Raw genomic sequence first — 23,883 nt, forward strand, 5'->3', positions numbered from 1 at the left:
AATTACAAACATTGTTTCAAGTGTTATTTAACTGTTAAAGTTCAAATAAAGCAAACTAGTCGCATTTAGGTGAAAACAGTTTATTAAAATGAACATATTTACAGACAAAAAATGAAGTTTTGAGGATTAACAAGACCAAAGTATCTAAACAGTACCCTATCAATGTAGTTTATGTAGCACATAAGTCAAAACTATACATTATTAACTAAAGACATAAGATGAACTGGACAGATTGTTTTAATGCTACAAAAATAGGGTTGGAGATTTGAATGGCATATGTACATTTAAATCATTTGCTTCCAGTTTTAAGCATACATTTGTCACATGGTTAAATTCAAGATTTGACTAGATTGAACAGAGCAAAGAAACGGATGAATGTAATCTGCAAAAAAAAAAGGTCACTGGAGCACAAACACTTTAATGATGATGATATTATGAAATATTGCTTGTTTGAAAGGATAAAATGATTTAGAAGTTATTTAAAGAAGAAAAAAAAAAGAAAAAAATCTTCCAACCCTAACAGGATACAGACGAACATGAATAGCAGCAGGCTTTCTGTGGCAAGCTCACCATTGCCTCCAAAGTGCTCATTTTAATGGCAATCTAACTCAACCCCCAAGTTCTGTGGCCAAACAGGCATTTTTCACAGGCAGTAAGGTGCACAAATCTTCGATCTGGTACATTCACATATCAGGGCTCAATAGGGGCACACATCTCCAATTTGGTAAAGAGCAACGCTGCAGCTTTGAGAAAGCAAGTGCAGGGAGACCATTTTGACTCTTACCTATGGAACTTAAAGCAAGGATTAGGAAGACAGATCTATACTAAAAATATGTCCATTATAAGGCAATTCTGTCAAGAGATTTTGAAATGGCAAACCTAATTGGTAAGGCAGATCTGCATTACATATTCAAAGGCTATTGCCAAAACAATGCAGAAGGACCCAAGCTTCAGTATAGACCATGGTACTTGTGTCAAACAGTGTAAGCACTATAAGTCACAGGACAGTCTGTGTCATCCTTCTGGCTACAGACAAAACTGTCTGTGTGCACAATCTTTCATAAGCACCACTGTAGTTCTCACTCAGGATTGGTCATCTCCTTTGTCTGGAGTTCAGTTCAGTAAATTGTGAGGCTAACAGAGCGGTTCATCTTCTTTCCGATGAGTCGAGAAGCTCTCGAGCTGGATTGGACTGTGGAACGTGTAAGAACGCGATCCGTGGACAGAACCCTCTCCTCTGCTGCAGCCTTTGCCATCTGAGCTTTCTTTAACTCCCTGAGAAACAAAAAACGAAAATTAATTCAATCCAAAGAAGTGCATTTTCCACCAGTAGGATTTAGTATGTTTATAACAAGTGAAAGACTTCTTAATATAGCCCGGAATTCTTTTAAATGAAAGAATCTCTCACATACTTCTGCAAAAGTGCGTTCTTGAATTTCTCAGCGTTGAGCTCTACACGCAGCTGGTCAGCACTCATTCTGGAAGCAGTCAGAAGAACGGGATGTCTGACCAGGTCAGTGGTTGAGGGTCGCCGTGTTGGGTCAGGATGGATCATAAGCTGTCAGGAGGATATATATACATTTTAATCAAACATTCAAGACCCAATTCAACAGTTCTGGCATAAAAAATAAAATAAAAGCACTACAGATTTTGTTTTTTAGAATTACTTATTTTTAGGACTAATTTATAGAAGAAACCTTACCTTTAACAAGCTTAAAAATTCCTGAGAAAGCACTTGTGGAATATGGGGCAGAATGCCCTGTCGGATTTTGTGCCACTTTTCTCCATTGGTGGGAAGGGGCTCTGCTCCAGAGGCACTGATTACAGTCAGAGCAAGGGCAAATATGTCTGCCTTTTTCAGGTTACTGTAGTTCTGTGGGTAAGAACAGCTAAATTAGTACATGATATTTCACAGAAGATTGTGACCTGCCAGGAATTCTTAAAGGAGAACTCCGGTCAATTTTAACATTGAGCTCATTTTATTGTACATTTGGAGTGCTGTCAATACAGAGAACAACGACAAAAATCGGTGTTGCCTACACCGAGTTATTCTATTTTTAAAATTTGCACCCTGTTGACTTCAATGGGGCAAGTTTTAAACCAGCTTTTAGCCTCTTAACATCCTTGATGTGTCATTACAAGTGCACAGAAAATGTGAGTGATTCCTTCTGAGTGAACACGAGTGGATCTGACTGCAGTAGATGTAAAAGATATGTATAAAAATGATGTTATTTAAGCCAGCGCAAATACCTGTTTACATCCTGTTTTTCGGTTGAAGTCCAAAGTAGTCGATTGCCGAGTTCACGCGCGTGATCATAGGTAACTAAACCTATGCGCGTGAACTCGGCAATCGATTACTTTGGACTTCAACCGAAAAACAGGATGTAAACAGGTATTTGCGCTGGCTTAAATAACATAATTTTTATACATATCTTTCACATCTACTGCAGTCAGATCCACTCGTGTTCACTCAGAAGGAATCACTCACATTTTCTGTGCACTTGTAATGACACATCAAGGATGTTAAGAGGCTAAAAGCAGGTTTAAAACTTGCCCCATTGAAGTCAACAGGGTGCAAATTTTAACCCTCTGGGGTCCTTCGGGTCAAAAATGACCCGATGCGTTTAAATAAAAAATTATTAAAAATCGTAGCTTCATCAGAATGGTCCGAAACTTGGTGACTTTGTTGGTACTTGGTATATGAACACCCAAAAGAATTGGGGACAGGATTTGAGTAGTCTAAGTGGCTGTAAAAAAAATAGTCACACTCAGGACATTCGGGTCAAAAATGACCCCCATAGGAAATGAATGGGAAATTGGCAAAAATGTGACAATACAGAGTTTTTTTGTGCGTACAATCTACAAATCAGCCACGATCCAGAAAAAAAGTACACAACAGTGAAGGGGTGAATCTATAAAACATCAAGAGTGCAAAACAGACACATCCACACACACACACACACACACACACACACACACAAACACACTTTTATACACATACACACTAATAAATTCAGATTACAAACATCTGTTTTGAATTTTTAAAAATCACAGCTTCATCAGAATGTTACGAAACTAGGTGACTTTTATGGTATTAGGTATGTGAACACACGAAAAATATTGAGGTCATGATCCAAGCATGCTAAATGGTAGTCACACTTCTGCTCTTTGGTCAAAAATGACCCCCATAGGAAATGAATGCAGGGATTAAAGTGAAAAAAATTCTTCTGACTGAAATTTTTTTTAGGCCAAGTCACATTCCTTTAACTTTTTAAATAGTCGAGAGACCAATAGCGTTTTAATGGGAGACGTTTTAAACCACTTTAATGTTGCCAGTAGGCGCAATAAGTATATATATATATATATATATATATATATATATATATATATATATATATATATATATATATATATATATATATATATATATATATATATATATATATATATATATATATATATATAGGCAAATTATAACACGTTTAAACTTTCGTTAAAGGAGAACTCCGGTCAATTTTAACATTGAGCTCATTTTTTTGTAAATTTGGAGTGCTGTCAATACAGAGAACAACGACAAAAATCGGTGTTGCCTACATCGTGTTATCCTCTTTTTAAAATTTGCACCCTGTTGACTTCAATGGGGCAAGTACTAAACCTGCTTTTAGCCTCTTAACATCCTTGATGTGTCATTACAAGTGCACAGCCAATGTGAGTGATTCCTTCAGAGTGAACACGAGTGAATCTGACTGCAGTAGATGTGAAAGATATGAATAAAAGTGATGTTATTTCAGCCAGCGCACATACCTGTATTTACATCCTGTTTTCGGCTGAAGTCCACAGTAGTCGATTGTCGAGTTCACGCGCATTGGTTTAGTACCTATGATCATGCGCCCGAACTCGACAATCGACTACTGTGGACTTCAGCCGAAAACAGGATGTAAATACAGGTATGAGCGCTGGCTGAAATAACAATTTTTATTCATATCTTTCACATCTACTGCAGTCAGACTCACCGCGTTCACTCAGAAGGGATCACTCACATTGGCTGGTGCACTTGCAATGACACATCAAGGATGTTAAGAGGCTAAAAGCAGGTTTAGTACTTGCCCCATTGAAGTCAACAGGGTGCAAATTTTAAAAAGAGGATAACTCGGTGTAGGCAACACCGATTTTTGTCGTTGTTCTCTGTACAGACAGCACTCCAAATTTACAAAAAATTAGCTCAATGTTAAAATTGACCGGAGTTCTCCTTTAAGTAAAGGGGAAAAGTACTTGTGTATGTTAACAAATTTTGTGTAAACATGTTATAATTTGCCTATATATAGATATATATATTTATTTATTTTATATAGGCAAATTATAACACGTTTACACAAAATTTGTTAACACACACACAAGTACTTTTCCCCTTTACTTAACATAAATTGTAAGAATATAACTAATCGTAAAGACTAGTACTAATAAATAAACATTAGGCCTATGCTAAAGCTATTAAATAGCAGTCCCAAACTAGTTTTTGTTAATACAATGTTGGTATGAGCCACTACAGTCATTTAAAAATATTAAAAATAACACAAAGAAAAATAGTGGCATTTTGGGGTTATATGGAAACGACAGTTACCATGGTGAATACACAATACTAACAATAACTGTTAATGAAACATGGAAACTGCTCCTGGTGAATAGAATGAAAATCATACCTGCATTTCTTTTATTTCGTGTAATTTACAACGTAAAGGCGTTACATGCTCGTAGTTTCTTTTGCACTTGATCAGTGAGGCGATACAGCGCGCGCCGCTGCATTTGTGAGTGTGCGCTACGAGAACAGGATAACGACTGACAGGACAAGACAGTCCGTTTTTCTGAGGTGAAAAACTTTATTTCAGCGTACACTTATGTCACTGCCTGGTAGTTCCTATTGTGCTGGGTTTTCTGAAGTAACGTTAGTCATGATTCGCCTCTCATAACACGCTCTAAACACGCGCGCAGAGTGGAATAGGAGGAGCGGGGGCGCGGGGAGCAAGGATCACAGCGCAAATTTGAACTATATCGATATATGCGATATGGTCTAATTCCATATCGCATTTCAAAAATATATCGATATATCGCCCTACCTGCATTATAAGTGTGTCCATGGTAACTGAAATATCTACCTCAGCGCTCAGCTGTAGCCTGACATGCACTTTCCGTGAGCTGTAATTGAAAACCCGGAGTGGATCATGAGCGGAGTGATTACAGAGTGCTTAAGTTAGAGTGGAGAGAGGAACGTGCTTTTGCTCCACTCCAGGCTTTGATCACATCCCCCTCAGCAGGGTGAATACACCTCGTCTTTCCTTAATTTAAGACCTATTCAAACTAAAATTAAGACATTTATTACACTATTTGAGAAATGAAAGCCTATTTACGGCCTTAAAATTATGAAAAGTGAATTTAAGACATTAAGGACAGACTGGAACCCTGCAATTGACGGAAATCCGTCATAGACTTGCTGCAATTAACGGAAATCCGTCGTAGCGACGGAGAACTTTAATCCCTGTGAATGGGAAATTGTCAAAAATATGAAAACACAGAGGTTTTTTTGTGCATACAATCTACAAATAAGCCAGAATGCAGAAAAAAGGACTCAACAGCTAAGGGGTGAATCTCTAAAACATCAAGAGTGCAAAACAGACACATCCAGACACACACACACACACACACACACACAAACACACTTTTATACACATACACTAATAAATTCATATAACAAAAATCTGTTTTGAATATTTAAAAATCACAGCTTCATTGGAATGTTACGAAACTAGGTGACTTTTATGGTATTAGGTATGTAAACACACAAAAAATATTGAGGTCATGATCCAAGCATGCTAAGTGGTCGTCACACTTCTGCTCTTTGGTCAAAAATGACCCCCATAGGAAATGAATGGGAAATTGTCAAAAATATGAAAACAGAGTTTTTTTTGTGCATACAATCTACAAATAAGCCAGAATGCAGAAAAAAAGGACTCAACAGTGAAGGGGTGAATCTCTAAAACATCAAGAGTGCAAAACAGACTAAATCTGTTCAGGCAAAATCACTAGAATTCGCAAGCCTTTCTACAGAGAGCTGTAAATCCACTAGTGGTAAAAATGTGCTATTGCATGATAAAAATACTCAATGTGTCCACCAGATGGCACCCATCTCATTTCAACTTTTTTTTTCATGAGGCCTAGGCTTGACTCTAAAATGAAATTCAGCTTTAATAAAAAAAAAAAATATATATATATATATATATATATATATATATATATATATATATATATATATATATATATATATATATATATATATATATATATATAAATTTTCCATTAAATTCAATGGGAAAAAATGGGTCATAATTATTGCATAAATATTAATTATAAATCATAAAATTCTCTCAAAACACCAAAAAAGAAAAGAAAAAATATTATTAAAAATAATAATAAAAAAAAATGTAAGATTTTTTTTTTATATATATTAATTTTGCCCTCCGGGTCATTTTTGACCCGAAGGTCCTGAGTGTGAGTGTTCAATGAAGGACCCCAGAGGGTTAAAAATAGAATAACTCGATGTAGGCAACACCGATTTTTGTCGTTGATCTCTGTATTGACAGCACTCCAAATGTACAAAAAAATGAGCTCAATGTTAAAATTGACCGGAGTTCTCCTTTAAGACCCAAGTGTTTACCTCCTGAAGAACTTCGTTTGCCAGGTATCTGCTGTCACCTTCTTCAACTTGTGGATTGGTAACTGTTGTAACATGACCTAGATCACCTGATACAGAAGAGATTGTCAAAATCATGTCCTTTATTAAGCCATGTCTGTATTAAACAATCATCTGGGCATGTAATTTCAGCATCTTACCTATTTTGTACACCACACTTGTGGTGGGCCCATCTTCTTCATCTTCAAATTCCTCTACACTTGGAACAGGTTTGCGTGAAATGAATATATTGCCTGAAAAAAAAAAAAAATCCAAAATTAAAGCCTTATAATTAAATGACAATTTAACAATGCATCAACAAGATATTTAAGGCTGTAGTGATCAAATACATACTTGGCTTGATATCCATGTGAACAAGTGCTGTAGAGTGAATGTACTTGAGTCCACGAGAGACTTGCAGTAGCAGATCCTTCAACTCCAGCTCAGACAGGAACTGTATGCGTCGGTTGTTCTCAGCGATGACATCAGACAGGGTTCCACCATTGCAGTACTCATTCTGAATCAGCATGTGGTCATCTTCTGCCCAAGCAGAGTAATACCTCACAACATGGGGGTGCTGTCCAAGAACTGCATGTGCATATACCTCACGAAGTGCATTTTGCCTATTGGGAGAGAATTCAAAGCAATAATTAGAAAACAATAAGATCCTCCATTCAATATAGTCAGTGTTGTTGAAAACGCATTCATTAAAGGACCACTTACTCATCCACAGAGCCTGCCAGGGGTTTTTTAGAACGTTTGATTGCGTAGATACACCCGTCCAACCTCTTGACGCATTTGAAAACAGAACCAAACTCTCCAGAGCCAATCTTCTCCAGCTCGTGGAATTCAGAAGCATATCTGGACATCATGTTATTCTCCATCATTGTGATCCTCTGTGGGAAAATCAGTTTTTATTAGGGCAGAAAAAATACAGTAGTACTTAACTAACTAGATATGCATGGATTAAAGTAGGGATGCACCAAAAAAAAAAAAAGAGATTGCCATTTCCTGTTCTCGGCCAAAAGTGTTATTGTTAAAAAAATTGAAATCCAGACTGAAACTGACCAGAATATGTTACTTTAAAATCCAGTAAGAGGATCTTTAGCAAAGAGAAAAAGTCCTAAGTTTAAAGTCATCCTGAAATCAAAATTGACCCCATTTACTTTGTTAGCAGACATTACATTACTAGTCTTGTGGTGAACAATTAATCCGTAACATTAATACACAGAAAAAACTGTCACGGTAATCTATATTCAGAATCTGAAGAAAAAAATCGTTCCTTCTCAGATGATGTCAGTGGGTCAAATATCCTTAACCACTCCCCTCCAACCGTCAGTCTGCTATGAGCGAGGGATGGAGAGGAGGTGCGGTGAAGTAAACCCCCGCCTTCTATTCAATATTCCAGGTCACTTGGAAATACATCACAACACTGAAGTCAGTTGCAACTACCAGTTCACAGGGACTTTCCATTTTAAAATCAGTTTCAGTTTCTGCCTAAATGTATTTCTGTGCTTCATTGGATAAAAAGCAAAGTATTTAAGAGTATAACTCACGGCTATAATTAATTAAAAAAAAATACCTTTGGGGGCGGGATCAGCTCCTCTTCTATTTCAGCGTCACTTGCATCCATGTCCTCTCCACAGGAGCTACAGAATGAAAAGACATTATTAGCACGCTAGGAGGCAGCAGAGAGGCCTGACTAAGCACATGGCGTGTAGATGGGGCGAACACGAGGAGCTGGTTCCTCGCCAACTTTGTCTTGTAACAGAATTAGTAAACGGATTTAACGAACGGCCCTGCAACCTGTGTTACACCTGTCCAGTATGGGCATAGTCTATCATTATATTAAAACTAACGTTACTTCACAGCAGTCAGAAACCACCTGGAGGTTAACTAATAAAAATAAAAAACGAGGAAAAGCTAGAAAAGACATTAATGTTAATTATGATCAACATACTCATTCCAGTGTGATCGTTTCCTGTTGTTTCTTTGTAGTGTCGAGGACTGCACCAGAATGGAGTCCGGGGTGAAGGGGTTGATGTTTACTAGAGGTGTCTGGTTTCGTCTTCCGTCCAGACAGGCTTTGCTCGAGGAATCCACATTCTTAAACAGGGCGACTCTCCGGTTCGTCGATCCCATCGTCCTGGCCCTCGACAACAAGCTCTGTAGATGCACACATAATACTCATTTAAAATGCATTTAAACCACATTCCCAAAAATCCAAAACAAACCGACACAGTCAAAAAGAAAAGAAAAACAGGGGAGGAACACTGCTCATTTTTAAATGATGTAATGATGTGCTAGTATCAATAGACTGATTCACTCAAGCGGTTACTCAACTTTGTACAGCAAGTCCAATATCTGTGTCACTAGGTGAGCTCATCCACCTAGTAAAGGCTGGACTAATTTTTTATTTTTTTTAAATCATAACTAACGTTGCTTAATTTGCTTTTTGAATATTAACAATGGCAGAGGAAAAATAATTATACAAATGTAAACAACAAAATGTTCTCTCGCGTTAAGCATTTGAATAGAACCGATGCTAAAAATAAATTAAATTTTTTTAACATGAAAACAAACCTTTGGGGTGTGAGGGGTATCAAACAGACGGAGTTTTCTGAAGGTTTTATGGGGTGGTGTATCAGGACAGTCCGGGACAGGGGAGCTGGATCCTTCCATGTCATCATGAATGTAACTCCTCTCAGGTGAACTGTCGTAAGCCTGGGGACTTTTCCTTGGCGATGGAGAGCCTTTCATGTAAAAAGTTTGTTTCGCGCGAGACGGTGAGCCAAATCCCTCCTCATCCCAGGACTCGTCGTCGTCTCTGGTTCGGCTGAGCGGGCTGCTGCTGCCCAGGTCCTCCGGCCTCTTATCGCCGCCGCGCCGCACGGACAGTGGGGAGTCCAGCTCCGTGAAGCCCGACTCGGCCCCGGTGCTGTTGTTTGCATCTTCGATACTGTCCTCTTCACCATCACTTGCCGAAAACTGCAACTTTTGGCGCACGGGTTTAATATTTGGAGACTTGCCGTGCCTCCGTGGGCCGAAACTCATCTTTCCAGGCAAATGTTCAGTTTATGTAAAAATATCAAACTTAAAAACACACAACGCAAGTTGTGTAAGAGTATAAAAACCAGCCCAAACGGCTGGAAAATCAGGCAGAGATTATGTAACGTTAATTTAGATAAACATATCTATACTGCTCGTGCAATGCAACAACCAAAGCGCTGATGAACAGTCCCAAAAACGGCGATGCGATGCGATGTTCCAGGTGGAAAACTGCTACAGATTGTCCGAGAAAATATCTCCTTTTGACGACTGATATCTCCGTGACAAGTCCAAACAAGTTCAGTTTGGACGCATATGGAAGCTGATAACGACGTTGAAGTCGTATAAAACAAGCGTCCACGGCGGAGTTTCGACTGAAAAAATGGCTGCTCCACAAACTTCCAACTGATTTAGAAAGAACTAGAAAAAAATTAATTCCTAAAAGTAATTACGCGATATTTAAGACGTCGAATTAAAAAGGTAAACTTCTCAAAACATGTCAAAACACCCAAAATAGTATCGTTAAACACAATAATGTTTACTAAACTAGTTTGAATGGTGAGCTACTCCTCCCACCAACACGCGTGGTCAAAGCCTTCCCGCGACCGTTGGTCATGTGACGTGATGCACACCAATGAGCGCCGACTTCCAAAGTTTAAAAGATAGGAGGTTCTGTAAGTGCTACGTCAGTAAGCCCCTCCCCTGAAATGCCCACTGACTGTGACCTCAATTTGGCGCGAATGCTCTTCTTTCATCTCCGAAAATGGTCTCGTTTGATCATGGAGTTGATCAGACGAATGTTTTAGCTTTCACTATGGCACATTGTCTTCCGTTCTAGGTGACACACAGGAACATGTTACATTAATTGCATGACATTATATTTGATTAAATTAATAATTGTTTATTATTAACACAATTAATCATCATTGTGTTTTTATGGTGGTGTAAATTAGCCACATGGTTTTGTTTAGATGGCAGAGCTTCTCCAGTGGAATTCACTGGCAATCAGTTAACAATAGCAATCACTTAAACAGCCTGTTAGGCAAATGATGTTTTGCACACCATATTAATGGGAATTTCCAGTATTGTTCATGACAACTTTTGTTCCACCAGTTGTTTCCTTTTTAAGCTGAAAGACTCAAGTCAGTAAACATTTTACTGTATGATGTCAAAGAATACATTACAATGACATTTTTTTTCTTCAATATATTTGTAGACCTTTTTTTAACAGTTTTCAAAAAAATAGCATAATCAAATATATACAGAAAAACTCTAATTTTAAAACAGTTATGTACATATCCACACAAAAATATCTTCTTGATATATTGCATTCATGATGTCTCCATTAGAAAAAACAATGATGCTTGACAGGTTTTCAATACCCAGACTTACATACACGCAGACACACACACACACACACACACACACACACACACACACACACACACACACACACACACACACACACACACGAGATGTTTAGTTCATCGTGTTATACAATGTGAGTTAATCGTCCATGCCAGGAGTTTCTCCTTGCTGTATTCTTGATGCTATTCTGATGGCTTCTTCTAGAGAGGGCTGATCACTGAGCTGAGAGGGGGGAAAGTTGAAATTCAATTTAATACAACAAAACTGTTTGCAATTGCAGTACAACAAATAATTTCAAAATTGTCCATCTTACAATGCACAATGGCACCACCCACCAAACACAGAGTGACCCTCCCCTCTTCTAGAGAGTGACACATTGGCCCCTTTTTGGCAATAAAGGCTCATTAATCAGGAGTGAATGTCAAACCAGTCAACAAGGTTGATTGGACTAGGTTGCTCAGTTAGTTCTCCATTTAGCAAAAAAGACAAGTGATACAATCACTAATCATAATTATTAGATCATTATCTGCTACAGCTATTATTACACACCAAGAGCTGGAATCGGTGCTTCATTAAATAGTGTTACTTGGAAGCCAGGATTAAAAAAAAAAAAAGATTATGGCCTGGTTTCACAAACAGGACTTAGATTAAGCCAGGATTAGGCCTTAGTTCAATTAGGACATTTAAGTAGCTTTTATAAATATGCCTTAAAAAAACGTTACTGGTGTGCATCTTGAGACAAAAAAAAGGCACTGACATATTTTTATATTCAGTTCAGTTAAAACTGCTCAAACATGCATTGTAGTCTAGGACTAAGCTTAAGCCTTGCCTGAGGAACCAGGGGTAAGAGTTTAAAAATCATCATTTTGCACTAATTTTCTCTCAGGTATCCACAAAATATGTATTTTTAATCACATTTATGCACATAAATACTCTAACTTTGGTGTAAAGAATTTTTTTTAAAGAAATGCATGTGTTGTATCAAATATATTTGATCTGGCTTAGCTTAAAATTACTTCTATCATGCTGAGAGGCGTTGTGCATTCAGGGAACTACACTGCGACCAAAATGGTCGCATATGCGACCTTTTGAAATGCCATTGCGACCCTAATTTTGAATGGGTCGCAAATGTATCACTGATTATTTTTGTACCTGTTTTAGGCAATATGCTATGATTTACTATGAGCATTTATTAAAACAGAAATGTGTATTTTAAGAATAGGCCTACGTTTTATAACGTGCTCTGCGCATTCAAAACTTCAGCCCCACGACTGTTAAGTTACTTAGATTAAAACGTAGCCTGTATCAGTGCTGCACGTCTATGGTGCTGCGCGAGCGGCTCTCTCTCTCTCTCTCTCACAAACACGGACGCGCGCACACACTGGGGCGCTGTAAAGGGGGGGTAATTAAACGATGACGATTCTCGGGGCCCACGACTAAAAGGGGGCCCAGAGAAGCCCCCAATAAAATTGTGGTGCTAAAAAAAAAATTGATAGTAAAAATTATTAACTTTAAATTATTCTATTTGCTGTTTCCTGGTGTCAAAAAATGTATTTGTTTAGGAAACACAAACGTCCATGTGCCCCTCTCCCCCTCTCGATTATCATAAAATGGTTCAGTCCGCCCAAATTGTATCCAGGCAACACAAACAGCTTGACTTCACTTATAGCGCCGGTGTGATGAAGTATCATAGAACCGAACGGTTCGTTGTACTATTTGCGTTGCGCGTGGCAAGCGCGCTCATAATGTAAGAGACGCCGGCGCGACCACAACATTGTCCAACATCAAATGTGCAAACGTAATGTAAGCGGAACGAAACTGGGCTACTCGTTATTGTGTGGTTGAAGGACCGCTTATCAGTTTGGACCAGTGCAGCGCGAGCGATCTTGATCAAGCGACACTGTTACACAGCGGTAATAAGAGATCCAGTAAATAAATCATTTGAATTCGCCACAGAAGTAATAACATCGCTGTGAGATCTAGTGAGAAACATTCACATTTCTCCGTTATTAACGGATCAAACAGCGCTGACGTGGAAACCTGGAAGAAACATTGTGCCATGAATGAACTATCCAGAGTCCACAGATCTGCAACATTCACCATGGATTTACTGTAGTAACACTAACTGCAACCATGGAAGTTTGGCAGGAATAGTAGGCTAATGGCTTCAAGTAACATTACGTCGGTTTTATTTTGACATTATGAATACAATTGCTGCCCTCAAATGTTAATCTGAACTAAAAATAGACCTTTGTTTATAACTACTACAATATTAGGTTACATTTCATTTTTTCCAAGGAGCTGTTTTGTTTATGCTCCTAAGAAGAGTCTATTATAGCTCCATCATTGGTCAAAGTGTGTTAGTTTTAATAAATAAAATAATAATAATAATAATAAAATTCTCTGGCATTTATTTCTTTTTGCTGTATCGAAAACGTACCAAACCGTGACACAAGTGTATCGTACTGAACCGAACCGTGAATTTTGTGAACCGTTACACCCCTACTATCTATATCTCTCTTACCTATCTGTCTACCCCTCTGAAGCAATGGTTGAAGCAATTTGAATGCTGAGAAATTTTACTAAGATGATTTGAAAAGTTAGTTTATCTGTTTATTGTTATGAATGTTTGATATTTACCAAAAACATCACTTTGCAGTGTGTTGTTGAATGAGTTTTTGTATAATAAATTTATTTTTAATTAAAACATTTGTTAGTAATAGTCATTATTGGGATTTGATCTGGTGTTTTACGACTGCATAATGGGTGCGATGTAGGTCTTAATTTTCATTAAAGTGGTCTTAAAAAGGTCTTAAAAAAGTCTTAAATTTGGGGTGATCAAACCTGGGGAAACCCTGGAAAGAGGCAAAGGGTCGACAGTATGTTACCTAATATTTTTTACAAATAAAGGTGGGTTTGTAAGTTGGCCTAAATTGTTAGTGGACCGCCCGTGACAATGATCGTAGCCTACGGCACTTTTCTGTGCATACGCACGCTTTGTACATGAGGCCCCAGGTCTCTACGGTAGCATTTTTCGACAAGTTAGCACGTTTCGATAGAGCAGGGTGCAGCGGGTGCACGGCTTTGCCTCACATACATACAAATATAAATATGATTTTATGTAAATTAATATGAAAAAAGTCTCAGCTGTGTTGGGGGCCCTGTCAAGATTCTTTTCATGGGGCCCAAAATCCTTAGCAGCGCCCCTGCGCACACAGATAGAGAAGATAATTGTAAAATGAAAATTGACGGGCTATAGTTTACATTTAGTATTTAACGTTTTATATTTTAACGTGTTCTAACGTGTGCGTTCCTCAGCGCGTACATGTGAAGCTCACATGCACTAAAAGCCTGTCTACCAGCGCCTGGATAGCTACTGGACTAAGTTATCTTTCGAGTCGTATTGTGCTTATACTGTTAAATACACACAATGTTTACATAAACAAAGTCGGTTATGTCTAAAGTGAAAGAAAACTTGAGAAAAATGAGTAAATCTGCTTGTCAAATGCGTGTATACTAGACGCTTTGCGCGCAACTCTTAAAGAGACAGTAGCAATAGTAAACACGCTGCCGCTTGTCCTTAAAGGGATAGTTCACCCAAAAATAAAAAAAATATCTCATCATTAACGCACTCTAATGTTGTTCCAAACCTGTATTAATTTCCTTCTAATATTTTTCTAATATTAATATTTTGAAGAATGTGGCTATCCAGTAGCTGGTCCCCATTGACTTCCATAGGAGAAAAGTCACAGGAGTACATCAACTGTTTGGTTACCCATATTCTTCCGAATATCTTTTATTTTCAACAGAAGAAAGAAACTTATTCGAGTTTAAAACATCTTGAGAGAGTAAATTATGACAATTTGAATTTTTAGGAGAACTATTTAACGTTAATAAAATAAGTATCAACGTATAATTTATACAGTGAAGTCTATTTTGTTTTATTTTCATATTTGTTAATTTAATTACTTTCTTCAATGCTACTGTTAAATACATTTACTGAAGCTGAAAACATAAAACACTGTTTATTTAATTTGTATATTAAGTTGTGTATGTGTAATGTGTATCTTTGATCTTAATATTTAATAACAAAGAAAATAATGACAAATATTTTTATCTTTGCCCCTGTCTGCCATTTTTTAATATATGTTTTGTTACCTAAGGCTTTGTTTTTAAAATATGGACATTAGTTTGGCTGTAATGCTCAGTCACAAAATAGTAAAACCAACATAAAAAATAATCGTGATAAAATTGTGAAACGATATTTTTGCCATATCGCCCAACCCTAATTGGAATAATAAATTAAGTATCCTATCTTAATTGTACACAATGTTCCTGTTATTTTTTTTTTTTTTTTACTGTTTTATGCCATAACAGCAATATTAATATCGGTTATTATCTGTATCGACCACAATTTTCACATCGGTGCATCACTACTTAAGAGTTCAGGAGTCTGCCCATCTGTGCCCATAGCTTGTTGAAATCCATTTAGCAGAAAATCTATCCCATTCCCAACCAATGTTAAAGAAAACAAGAAGGCATGTGGTTTAAAAGATGGCAAGTAAAATAAAAAGCACATCTGTATGTAATAGTTTCATTATTGTTCATTATTATCCAGAGCGGCTTACTTTAAATAATTTGTGCGACCAAATCATGTTTTGCGCCAGTAACTGAAAAAGTTAGTAGCGCAAGTGCCACCAGTGGAAAAGGTTAGTGTAGTTCCCTGGCATTTAATTTAAAATGCTTCCAAACGTTAGACTTACAGAACAGTCCACAATACTAATTCAGTGGAGTGACCTACATCTTTTAACACACATCCTAAAAACACTCTCAGTGGAGGGTGGTGACAAACCTCAAAGGTTACAACCACCAGTCTTTTGGAAATAATTGCATGTTTCCACCCTAAAAGTGGCTTAAAGGTTTACAGCATTAACTGCAGATTTTATTATTTACTAACAGGCAAAGTAAACACATGATTTAAGCTTTGTGACCGCTCCTAACTTTGTGTGTTAATGTAACACTGTCTGTGAGAGTAAGATTCCATAACGCGTGTGTATATGTTCTATACCTGCACAGCTATGTGTGTGCCGTTAGAGGTAGCCAGCAGCGTGACTGGGTGAGGTCTTGAGGAAATCACATGCTGTTCGTGATCCTGCACAAGCTCTCCTTCTTCTGTCTGGTATGCAGATAGATCTGGCGTCACAATAGCCACCTAAAACGCAAATAAAGTTTACAAATAAGCTCAACTTATTTGTGTATTTAGCAAAGTAACGGAGTCCCTAGGTAGGAAACCAGCTAGTAACATCACCTACCTGTCCCTCTGTATCGTCTGCAGACACCATAGTGACAGAATGTGCTCCCCCTGAGGAAAGCATTGCTTCATGTGCTGGGATGGTTATGGTGGTTCCCTCTTGTGTTACCATCGTAATCGTGCCTCCCATAGCTTGCATATCTGCTTGAGACAGAACCTGAGAGGGAAAATACAATAATTACCTGGAAGATAACTGCATATACACCGCCCTGACATTGATTTTACTGCACCAAAAAATGTTTTACTTTTCCATTTTCAACTGTTTACACCGGTCGCGAGTGGCTTGACACAACAAAAGCAAATAGGACCTATTATAGCCAGAGGCACAGTGTGATGCGACAACAAATTCCTGACAGCAAACTGATATCCCGTTCTATTTCTTACATACTCCAAGCACCTACGCTATTTCTGACATAAAGAACAAATGGATTTGCAACGTTCACTTAGTCGTGTCCATTGTGGACAGCTTCTAGCTATTGTGGTGCGACACGACAACAACAATCTCATCTGGTGCAGACACAGTGCAAATCATCACTGACCTGTTGTGTGCCATCCTGAGATATGAGAGCCACATGATGTCCCATGACCTCTGATCCTGACACCTGCTCAGACCCAGAGTCATCTTCCACCACTGTTGGAGTGTACATTAACCCAGGCTCGTCAATGGCCTCTGAAAAAGGTGCAATTTCAAAATTCAGATTATTAGTTAATCAATATCATATGGTCATTGACTAACATTTACATGCACCGTCGTTATGCGATTCTAATGAGATTTAGGCAATTAAGTAAGTAATAATCCTGATTATTGGAAATAATCACATTATTGGTGCACATGTAAATATAGTCATTGTGACTGGAGGTTTAAGTAAACAGACCTGCAGGGGGCTCAAAATAAGCTTCTTGTTCCTCTTCTATTGGCTCTGTGTCATTGTGCGCTGTGCGTTTATGCATGGCTAATGTAGAAATCTGCTTATACGTCTTTCCGCAGTGGTTACAGTTGTAGGGTTTGCAAGGCGTATGAACCACATGGTGCTTGTACAGGCTGGAGTACTCCGTGAAACGCTTGTCACAGCCAGGAACAGTGCAGACGTAAGGCTTCTCACCTGAAGATGATGAGACACACTTTTGAGCTTATGGTCTGAAATTATACCTTATTTCTATACAAATAAATCCATGCAAACTCAAAGCGTCTTCAGGTTTCATTATAATGATACTTTTATATGTTGGAAGCAGTTAAGAGCAGACAAGACAAGTACCTGTGTGGATCCTCATGTGATTTTTGTAATTGGTGGCACTTGCAAAGGCTCTTCCACAGCTGGGTTCGGAGCAGTAGTAAGGCCTCTCACCAGTGTGAGTACGGATGTGGACTTTACGAATGTTGGAAGTGGTGAAAGATCTCCCACAGCCTTCAAATGGACATTTAAAAGGTTTTTCTCCTACAAAATGAAATGTTATGCAATTTAAACAACAACAAAACAGAGCAAAAATTTCAATTTATCAACATTTTTATGACAAAATGTCAGATGAAACCCTTATCACAGGCCAGGTAAATATGAAAACCACCTGTATGTGTTCTTGTGTGTTTTTGTAAGTCTCCAGAGGTTTTGAAAGACTTGAGGCAGTTAAGTTCCTGACAGCGATACGGTTTCTCTCCAGTATGTGTTCTGACGTGACTCTTGAGACCATACCCTGAAGAAAGCGGAAAAATCAAAATAAAATGCTTGTACAAAAAAATTGGAGGACAATAGAAACATGCTTGTGGAAACAATCTTTACCTGTTGCAAACTTTTTGCCACAACCTATATGTTCACAAATGTATGGTTTATCCCCAGTATGCGATCTTTCATGCACCTAAAAGTATTTAGAAAACAACATGGTCAAGAAGTGAATTTAAAAAAGTACAGCAGAGACTAAGGGCACATCTGAACAGAAAACTTTTAGAAAATCTTCTCTCTTGCACAATTTCACCTTCAGATGGTGAGCAGTAGTATAGAGTTTTCCACATCCCTCATGTTCACATCGGAAGGCCTTTTCCCCAACATGCTGGATTCTAGGTGACCGGCTGTCTTGACCCTGCAGTACAATCTGAGTGCACAAAGTGGGGCACAGCTTCATTAACATGCAAAGCTTTCATTTTATTAGTTACTCATTTAATAAATGGATAAATAGAGACGGTACCTGCATATGCACACTGCCATCAGAGTCTCCTCGACCAAGTAACCCAGTACTACATTCTGTGGGCTCCATCTACAAAAAGGCACACATTTTAAAAAAAGATTTGTGGTTACATTACATAAGCATAAAACGCTTTCTTTAAAGTAACAAAAAATTTAAGAGTAACAAGGCACATCACATACAAATTTAAATCGGTTTAGCATTCCAATACATGTTTGTTTCTGTTAGAGTTGGTGAATTAAACCATATAAACAGAATAAATAAAAAGAATGCAGAATAAGTGACAGGGCAATGATCTTAACCTTAGTAGAGTATTGCTCCAGCACACTAATGGTCTCAGCATCAATTGTCCCATCCGTCTGTAAGTCTGCAACAGTACCATCTGCCTGGATGGCCAAGATGGTGTTGGATGGAGGCATATGCTGAATATATGCAGTGGTGCCATCCTCCAGCTGAACAGCCTGTAAACCGCCCTGATCATATGTTTCTAAAAAGATTGAACAAGTGGAGATTTTCTTGATTTCATTATAGCGAATCTAACATTTAAATTGAAATTTTTTTTCTAGTGTCTGTAAAGGCCAATTCACACCTCACCGACAGACGGCAACAGACACTTCATCGGGTTTTGTTGGATCAGCGTGTTACCCTTGTCGGAGTCTATTGGCGTCTGTCGGAGCTTGTTTTCAACATGTGGATTTAGAATGTCTGAGAAGTGACATGCCGTAATCACAATACACAGTAGTAGACAGTTTTTAAGAGACAGACCTTTGGGTGCATGAATGTAAGCAGTCGTTCCATCCTCCAGTTGCACAGCTTGCCCATCTTCTAGTCTCAATCCTTCTCCACCTGAAAAATAAATTTTAAAGCATAAGGGCAAATGTATGGTCTTTAAAATAACAGAAGTAGTCTGCGTTTTATCAAAACAGTGCAATTAGACAGTCACTGATCATAGGGCTGCATCCATTAGAATGAAATCCATATGAAATACCTGTTTTAGACATTGGTAGGTGCTGGACATAAGCAGCAGATCCATCCTCCAGTTGAATCACTTGTCCTTCCATTAATTTGTTTTCTGTGAAAGAAACTATTATATGCTGTAAGATTTGATGGTGACTGAGCAAGAAAATTTGTGCATGCTTTGTAACTACACAATGTTTGTTGTAAGCTGAATGAAATGCAGGACATCTGGACAAATTGTATAGAAATGGTCAATCAGAAGAACCGAATTAGCTAATGCATGCCAAAAAAAAAAATACACATTAATGTTTAGTTACAGTACCTTTAGGGCTATGTTGGATGTATGCTGTGGAGCCATCGACCAAAGTCACCGCCTGCAAGCTCACTGTGTCCATTCCCTCCATGTTGTCATCTGTGTGGTAACAGTTGACCATTATGGATCTACATTGCACAATCCATAAATTATAATACGGTTGCAGAGATTTTATACATATCTATCTCACCTCCAACTGTTACTGCCTCCGTCAGACAAAGGGTGACCTGCTGCGGGTCCCCGTCCACGCTATGAAACTCCATGCCCTGGGTGTCTCGATTCACCTGGGCTAAGAGCATGATCAATCTGTACAAACCAACCAACAACAATCAATGATTTTTGTGTTAAAACCCAGAGGCAATCAAAGGCCTGTAATGATTTATTGTCATGGTGGATTTTGAAGTACTCCTGTCATTTTACAAAATTTAGACAGTGCATGAACAAATTTTTTTGTCCCTAAATTTATTATAATTTAGCAATATTCAGTTTACAAACTACAAAAACACATTGAAAACAATTAAAGGATATTACATATTTTATAAATCATGGTTTTGTGCTTGTGTACCCTTTATGTATGACCTAATTTTTAAAAATTTCTACAACATGACCCCAACCACACTATATTGTTCAGAACTGTACTTGCTCATGTTGCATTCTATAGAAATCATTTTACTATGCATTTCCATTTACTGTGCAAACCAGCATCTATTTTTGGTCTTAGTACTTTTTAAATATACTTAATTTAATCATTACATAAATTAATTACAAATACTAGCAACTAATCAAGTAGTAACAGTGGATCTGTTATTCAGATATCAACTAGCCTATTCCCCAAGTAATTTATAGTTCGATTCTAGTGTCTCTTCAATAAGTCTCTCTAGTGTCTAATTCAATTAGTACTGGGGAAATTGGAATAGATTCCAGCAACAACTAGTGTACATACTAGTCAGAGGTGATCGACAGATCCCCAAAAGATTCAATGGCAAAAAATGTGTAATTTGTCACCACACCAGTAACAATGGAACATTACTTGACACTATTTGAGTAATATTAAAAAAATAATAATTTGACAAAAGTACTAGTAACATAAATAATAGACAATAGTTATTGTATGCAATATTAAAACGCCTTGGCGCAGAATACATTACTTCGCATTCTGCAAAAAGAGTCTAACGTTATTTCTCAAATAGTGCAATAATGAAAATGTTGTTTAATGCACGTGTATCGAATTCAAGTATGTGCTAACGCGGGCATTTCATTGCTAATGTCTATTTTAGCTAAATAGCTACGTACATATATTTGTAAATAGCACGTAAGAGTACAAAACTAATTAGTAAATTACATAAAATGACGGGAATGCAAAGGCAGCCCGGGTAAAGTTGCTCACAAGTTTTTAGTTTTATTAGTCGACAGGACATCTGTCATGCTAACTCATCCACACATGTTAGCAAATATGCTACAGTAAAGCTCGCGGTTTAGTTTGGCCGTTTCCTAACGTTTACATAACCTAATCGTCGTTTAGATTCATATAACTATACCATTTCCAAAACTAACGCAAAGCAACACTGTCCTTTAAAAAGGCGTTTAAACTTAAACAAACAGCCGTTAGCCCATATTGAGTTCGTTGCTGCGGTAACTTGACAATCACAATCGGAACGTTACAATGTTGCAACCGATTACAACCCTGCGTCCAACTGCCTTTTATAAATAAAACACCGCTTCCGATGCATTTTCACTATTTTATTTCGTTTTGCATCCCACTTTGACATCCACCACACTTCCACCGCCACACTTTCCGGCTAAGCGGCGTCTGAGGAAATAAGGCACACTGGGTAAAAACACATTTATATACTAACCTCCGAAAATTTTCCAACAATCCCTTCGTTCGACCACCATGCACCAGGGCAGGAAACGCTATGCAGAAAATCCAACCCCAGAACCTGAATAACGGCAGAATTCCTCAACTGATCCGTAATACGTATATGTGATTGGCTGAAGGAGGCTGTTGACGCGCTCCCATTGGCTGAACGCCAGCCCATGCGAACTCGTGCTGTCAGAAATTCACGTTCAGGGGCACCTTAGGGACGCCATTCGGGTCTGTTGGGTTTATTGTTCAAGCGTGAATAAGCAAATCTAGCACAGCAGCGTCTGGGCATCATATGTTCATTGGGCGGAAAGATGCCGCTGGTTTTGTGTACATTTCTTCGAACGCCATAACTCGACCAGTGCTTTTATTGGTTTTATAACAGCACGTTTTTAAAGTGTGACACAGAAGGCTTGGTAGCCATTTTGAATTGCATTATGTCATGGCCGGAGTGAGGATGCATGGGCAATGCAGTGCAGTAGAAAGGCTTCACTTTTTATCAGTTTGTCTTAAGGAGAACGTGGAGTACCTAGTAATTTTGAAGTTTTGTATCAGCATGATGTACTTTATGTCGTATTAGTTTCAGTTTTTTATGCAACATTTTGAATGCCTTTTCAATGCATTCACAATAATGTGTATATATATATATATATATATATGTGTGTGTGTGCATTTGTTTGAAGAAAAATACAGTAAACACAGTAATATTAGTAATATTGAGTTATTACAATTTAAAATAACTGTTTTAAACTATTAGAATACCTTTTAAAACGCTATTTAATAGTTATTAGTGTGACGTTAAAGTTGAATTTTCAGAACGTTACTCCAGTCTTCGTCACATGATCCTTCAGAAATCAATCTAGTGTTTTCTCTGTGCTGTCCGAAGGGCTACTTTTTTACATTGTCAACATTTCTATTTTAGTCTGTCGAAGTTGGGTCCTTTTTCTAAAACATGTATTTTTCATTAGCTTTTCTCACCTCGGTGTCCTTTCACATTTCAGCCTCTGTGGGAGAGAGGATGACAGCATATAATCTATTTTCGGATTGAGAGTCTCTCATTGGGATGGGCGTCATAGCTCTGAAATCAGGTTCAGGTGACCCCCTCTGGTGCAGGATCTCAAATGGCATTTCTCTCAAAGCCTTCAAACACATTTTTAACAGTTTCATCTTTACTACTGCAGCTTCATTAAATGTGTTTTTCTACTGTTTCCAAGATATTTTTTACATTTTACTTCCATGTAGCTATATGGTGTAGAATATAACACTTAAAAATCAACAAAGGGTTATATAAATCAAATTTACTATGTAACAAAAGGCACACACAAAAACGTACATAGTTTAGTCCTAGTCAGTGTCTTCTACTGTGCTTCTTGGCTCATCTCTTGTATTCATTAAATGGAGCATCTCTTGTCACTGTCCAGCAATAGTCTGCAAGCATTGATGGGCTCCATTTGCCCTGATAGCGTTTCTCTATTGTTGCAATGTCCTAGTGAAATCGCATGCCGTGCTCGTCGCTCACTGCTCCGCAGTTCAATGGGGAAAAAATCTAGATACAAATTTAACCAAGGCTTTGTTCCAACCAAGGCTTTTATATGAATTGAGGTTTTCCACTAATCTATTGTCTTTTACTTGCCACACATTGTTTGGTCAAATGCATCATCTCGAAGATGTTCATGAATCTGAGGACCAAAAGACCCAGCTTCATGTGTAAGGGTGGTATAACTTTGTTTATCCAATCTGAAAGCAAGAGAGTAACAACCTTCAAATCGCCACAAATTTGCCATTGATGTTGGCCATAGTTTATGCACCTCAAAAGTTGTTTCATGTTGTCATACATTTTATTCATATGACCAACTGGAATTGATGGCAAATCATTGCCATTATGTAGCAAAACAGCTTTAAAACTGTCGTATACGTCATATATAGCTACTGACCCATAGCATATCTTGAAAACTAGAGCCAATCAACACTTTTAAGCATCATTTTCATTCTCTGTGACCCACAATTAGTAAAGTTTGACTACATTTATTTCAGAAGCATTGGCTGTAGTCTGTATACCAACAACTTGCATGTTTTAATCTTTTTTTTCTATTATTTTATGTGACTTAGGTGATTAGAGAAAC

The 23,883-nt window shown here is 37.9% G+C and overlaps 2 protein-coding genes across 6 annotated transcripts; both read right to left on the reverse strand.

Moving 5' to 3' along the window:
- Positions 1-67: 67 nt before the first annotated feature.
- wee1 (WEE1 G2 checkpoint kinase) lies at positions 68-10,402 on the reverse strand. Its single transcript, XM_081372599.1, has 10 exons — positions 9,308-10,402; positions 8,685-8,890; positions 8,307-8,373; positions 7,448-7,620; positions 7,079-7,347; positions 6,886-6,978; positions 6,710-6,795; positions 1,703-1,873; positions 1,413-1,558; positions 68-1,275 (listed from the first exon to the last, which is right to left on the reverse strand). Exons 1-10 carry the CDS (start codon positions 9,776-9,778, stop codon positions 1,119-1,121), a joined length of 1,839 nt encoding a protein of 612 aa, XP_081228725.1. The 5' UTR covers positions 9,779-10,402; the 3' UTR covers positions 68-1,118.
- Positions 10,403-10,655: 253 nt separating this feature from the next.
- Positions 10,656-22,800, reverse strand: znf143b (zinc finger protein 143b). Of its 5 annotated transcripts, none has more exons than XM_081371805.1 (16): positions 22,739-22,800; positions 20,087-20,202; positions 19,906-19,995; positions 19,615-19,710; positions 19,392-19,472; positions 18,929-19,113; positions 18,630-18,698; positions 18,420-18,536; positions 18,227-18,302; positions 18,015-18,140; positions 17,708-17,887; positions 17,327-17,554; positions 16,991-17,121; positions 16,453-16,608; positions 16,209-16,352; positions 10,656-11,362 (listed from the first exon to the last, which is right to left on the reverse strand). In XM_081371805.1, exons 1-16 carry the CDS (start codon positions 22,786-22,788, stop codon positions 11,279-11,281), a joined length of 1,929 nt encoding a protein of 642 aa, XP_081227931.1. In that variant the 5' UTR covers positions 22,789-22,800; the 3' UTR covers positions 10,656-11,278. The 5 variants fall into 5 exon arrangements, with proteins under 5 accessions (XP_081227931.1, XP_081227934.1, XP_081227935.1 ...); XM_081371808.1 differs by lacking the exon at positions 22,739-22,800 and adding an exon at positions 21,753-22,061; XM_081371809.1 differs by lacking the exon at positions 22,739-22,800 and adding an exon at positions 21,753-21,799 and having other exon boundaries at positions 19,615-19,698.
- Between the last annotated feature and the right edge of the window lie 1,083 nt (positions 22,801-23,883).

This window comes from Scardinius erythrophthalmus (assembly GCF_964197995.2).
Source record: "Scardinius erythrophthalmus genome assembly, chromosome: 8".
Lineage (NCBI taxonomy): Eukaryota > Metazoa > Chordata > Actinopteri > Cypriniformes > Leuciscidae > Scardinius > Scardinius erythrophthalmus.

Bases quoted from the DNA above. Each gene is read 5' to 3' on its own strand.
- wee1 (XM_081372599.1), bottom strand. From the start codon at position 9,778: ATGAGTTTCGGCCCACGGAGGCACGGCAAGTCTCCAAATATTAAACCC. The intron at 7,621-8,306 runs GTATTTTTTTTT...ATTTTCCCACAG, and splicing joins AGCTGATCCCGCCCCCAAAG to AGGATCACAATGATGGAGAA. The intron at 1,559-1,702 runs GTAAGGTTTCTT...TCCTCCTGACAG, and splicing joins AATTTTTAAGCTTGTTAAAG to CTTATGATCCATCCTGACCC.
- znf143b (XM_081371805.1), bottom strand. From the start codon at position 22,788: ATGCTGTCATCCTCTCTCCCACAGAGGCTGAAATGTGAAAGGACACCG. The intron at 18,537-18,629 runs GTACCGTCTCTA...TTGTGCACTCAG, and splicing joins ATGGCAGTGTGCATATGCAG to ATTGTACTGCAGGGTCAAGA. The intron at 17,122-17,326 runs GTCTGTTTACTT...CACCTTTTTCAG, and splicing joins TTATTTTGAGCCCCCTGCAG to AGGCCATTGACGAGCCTGGG.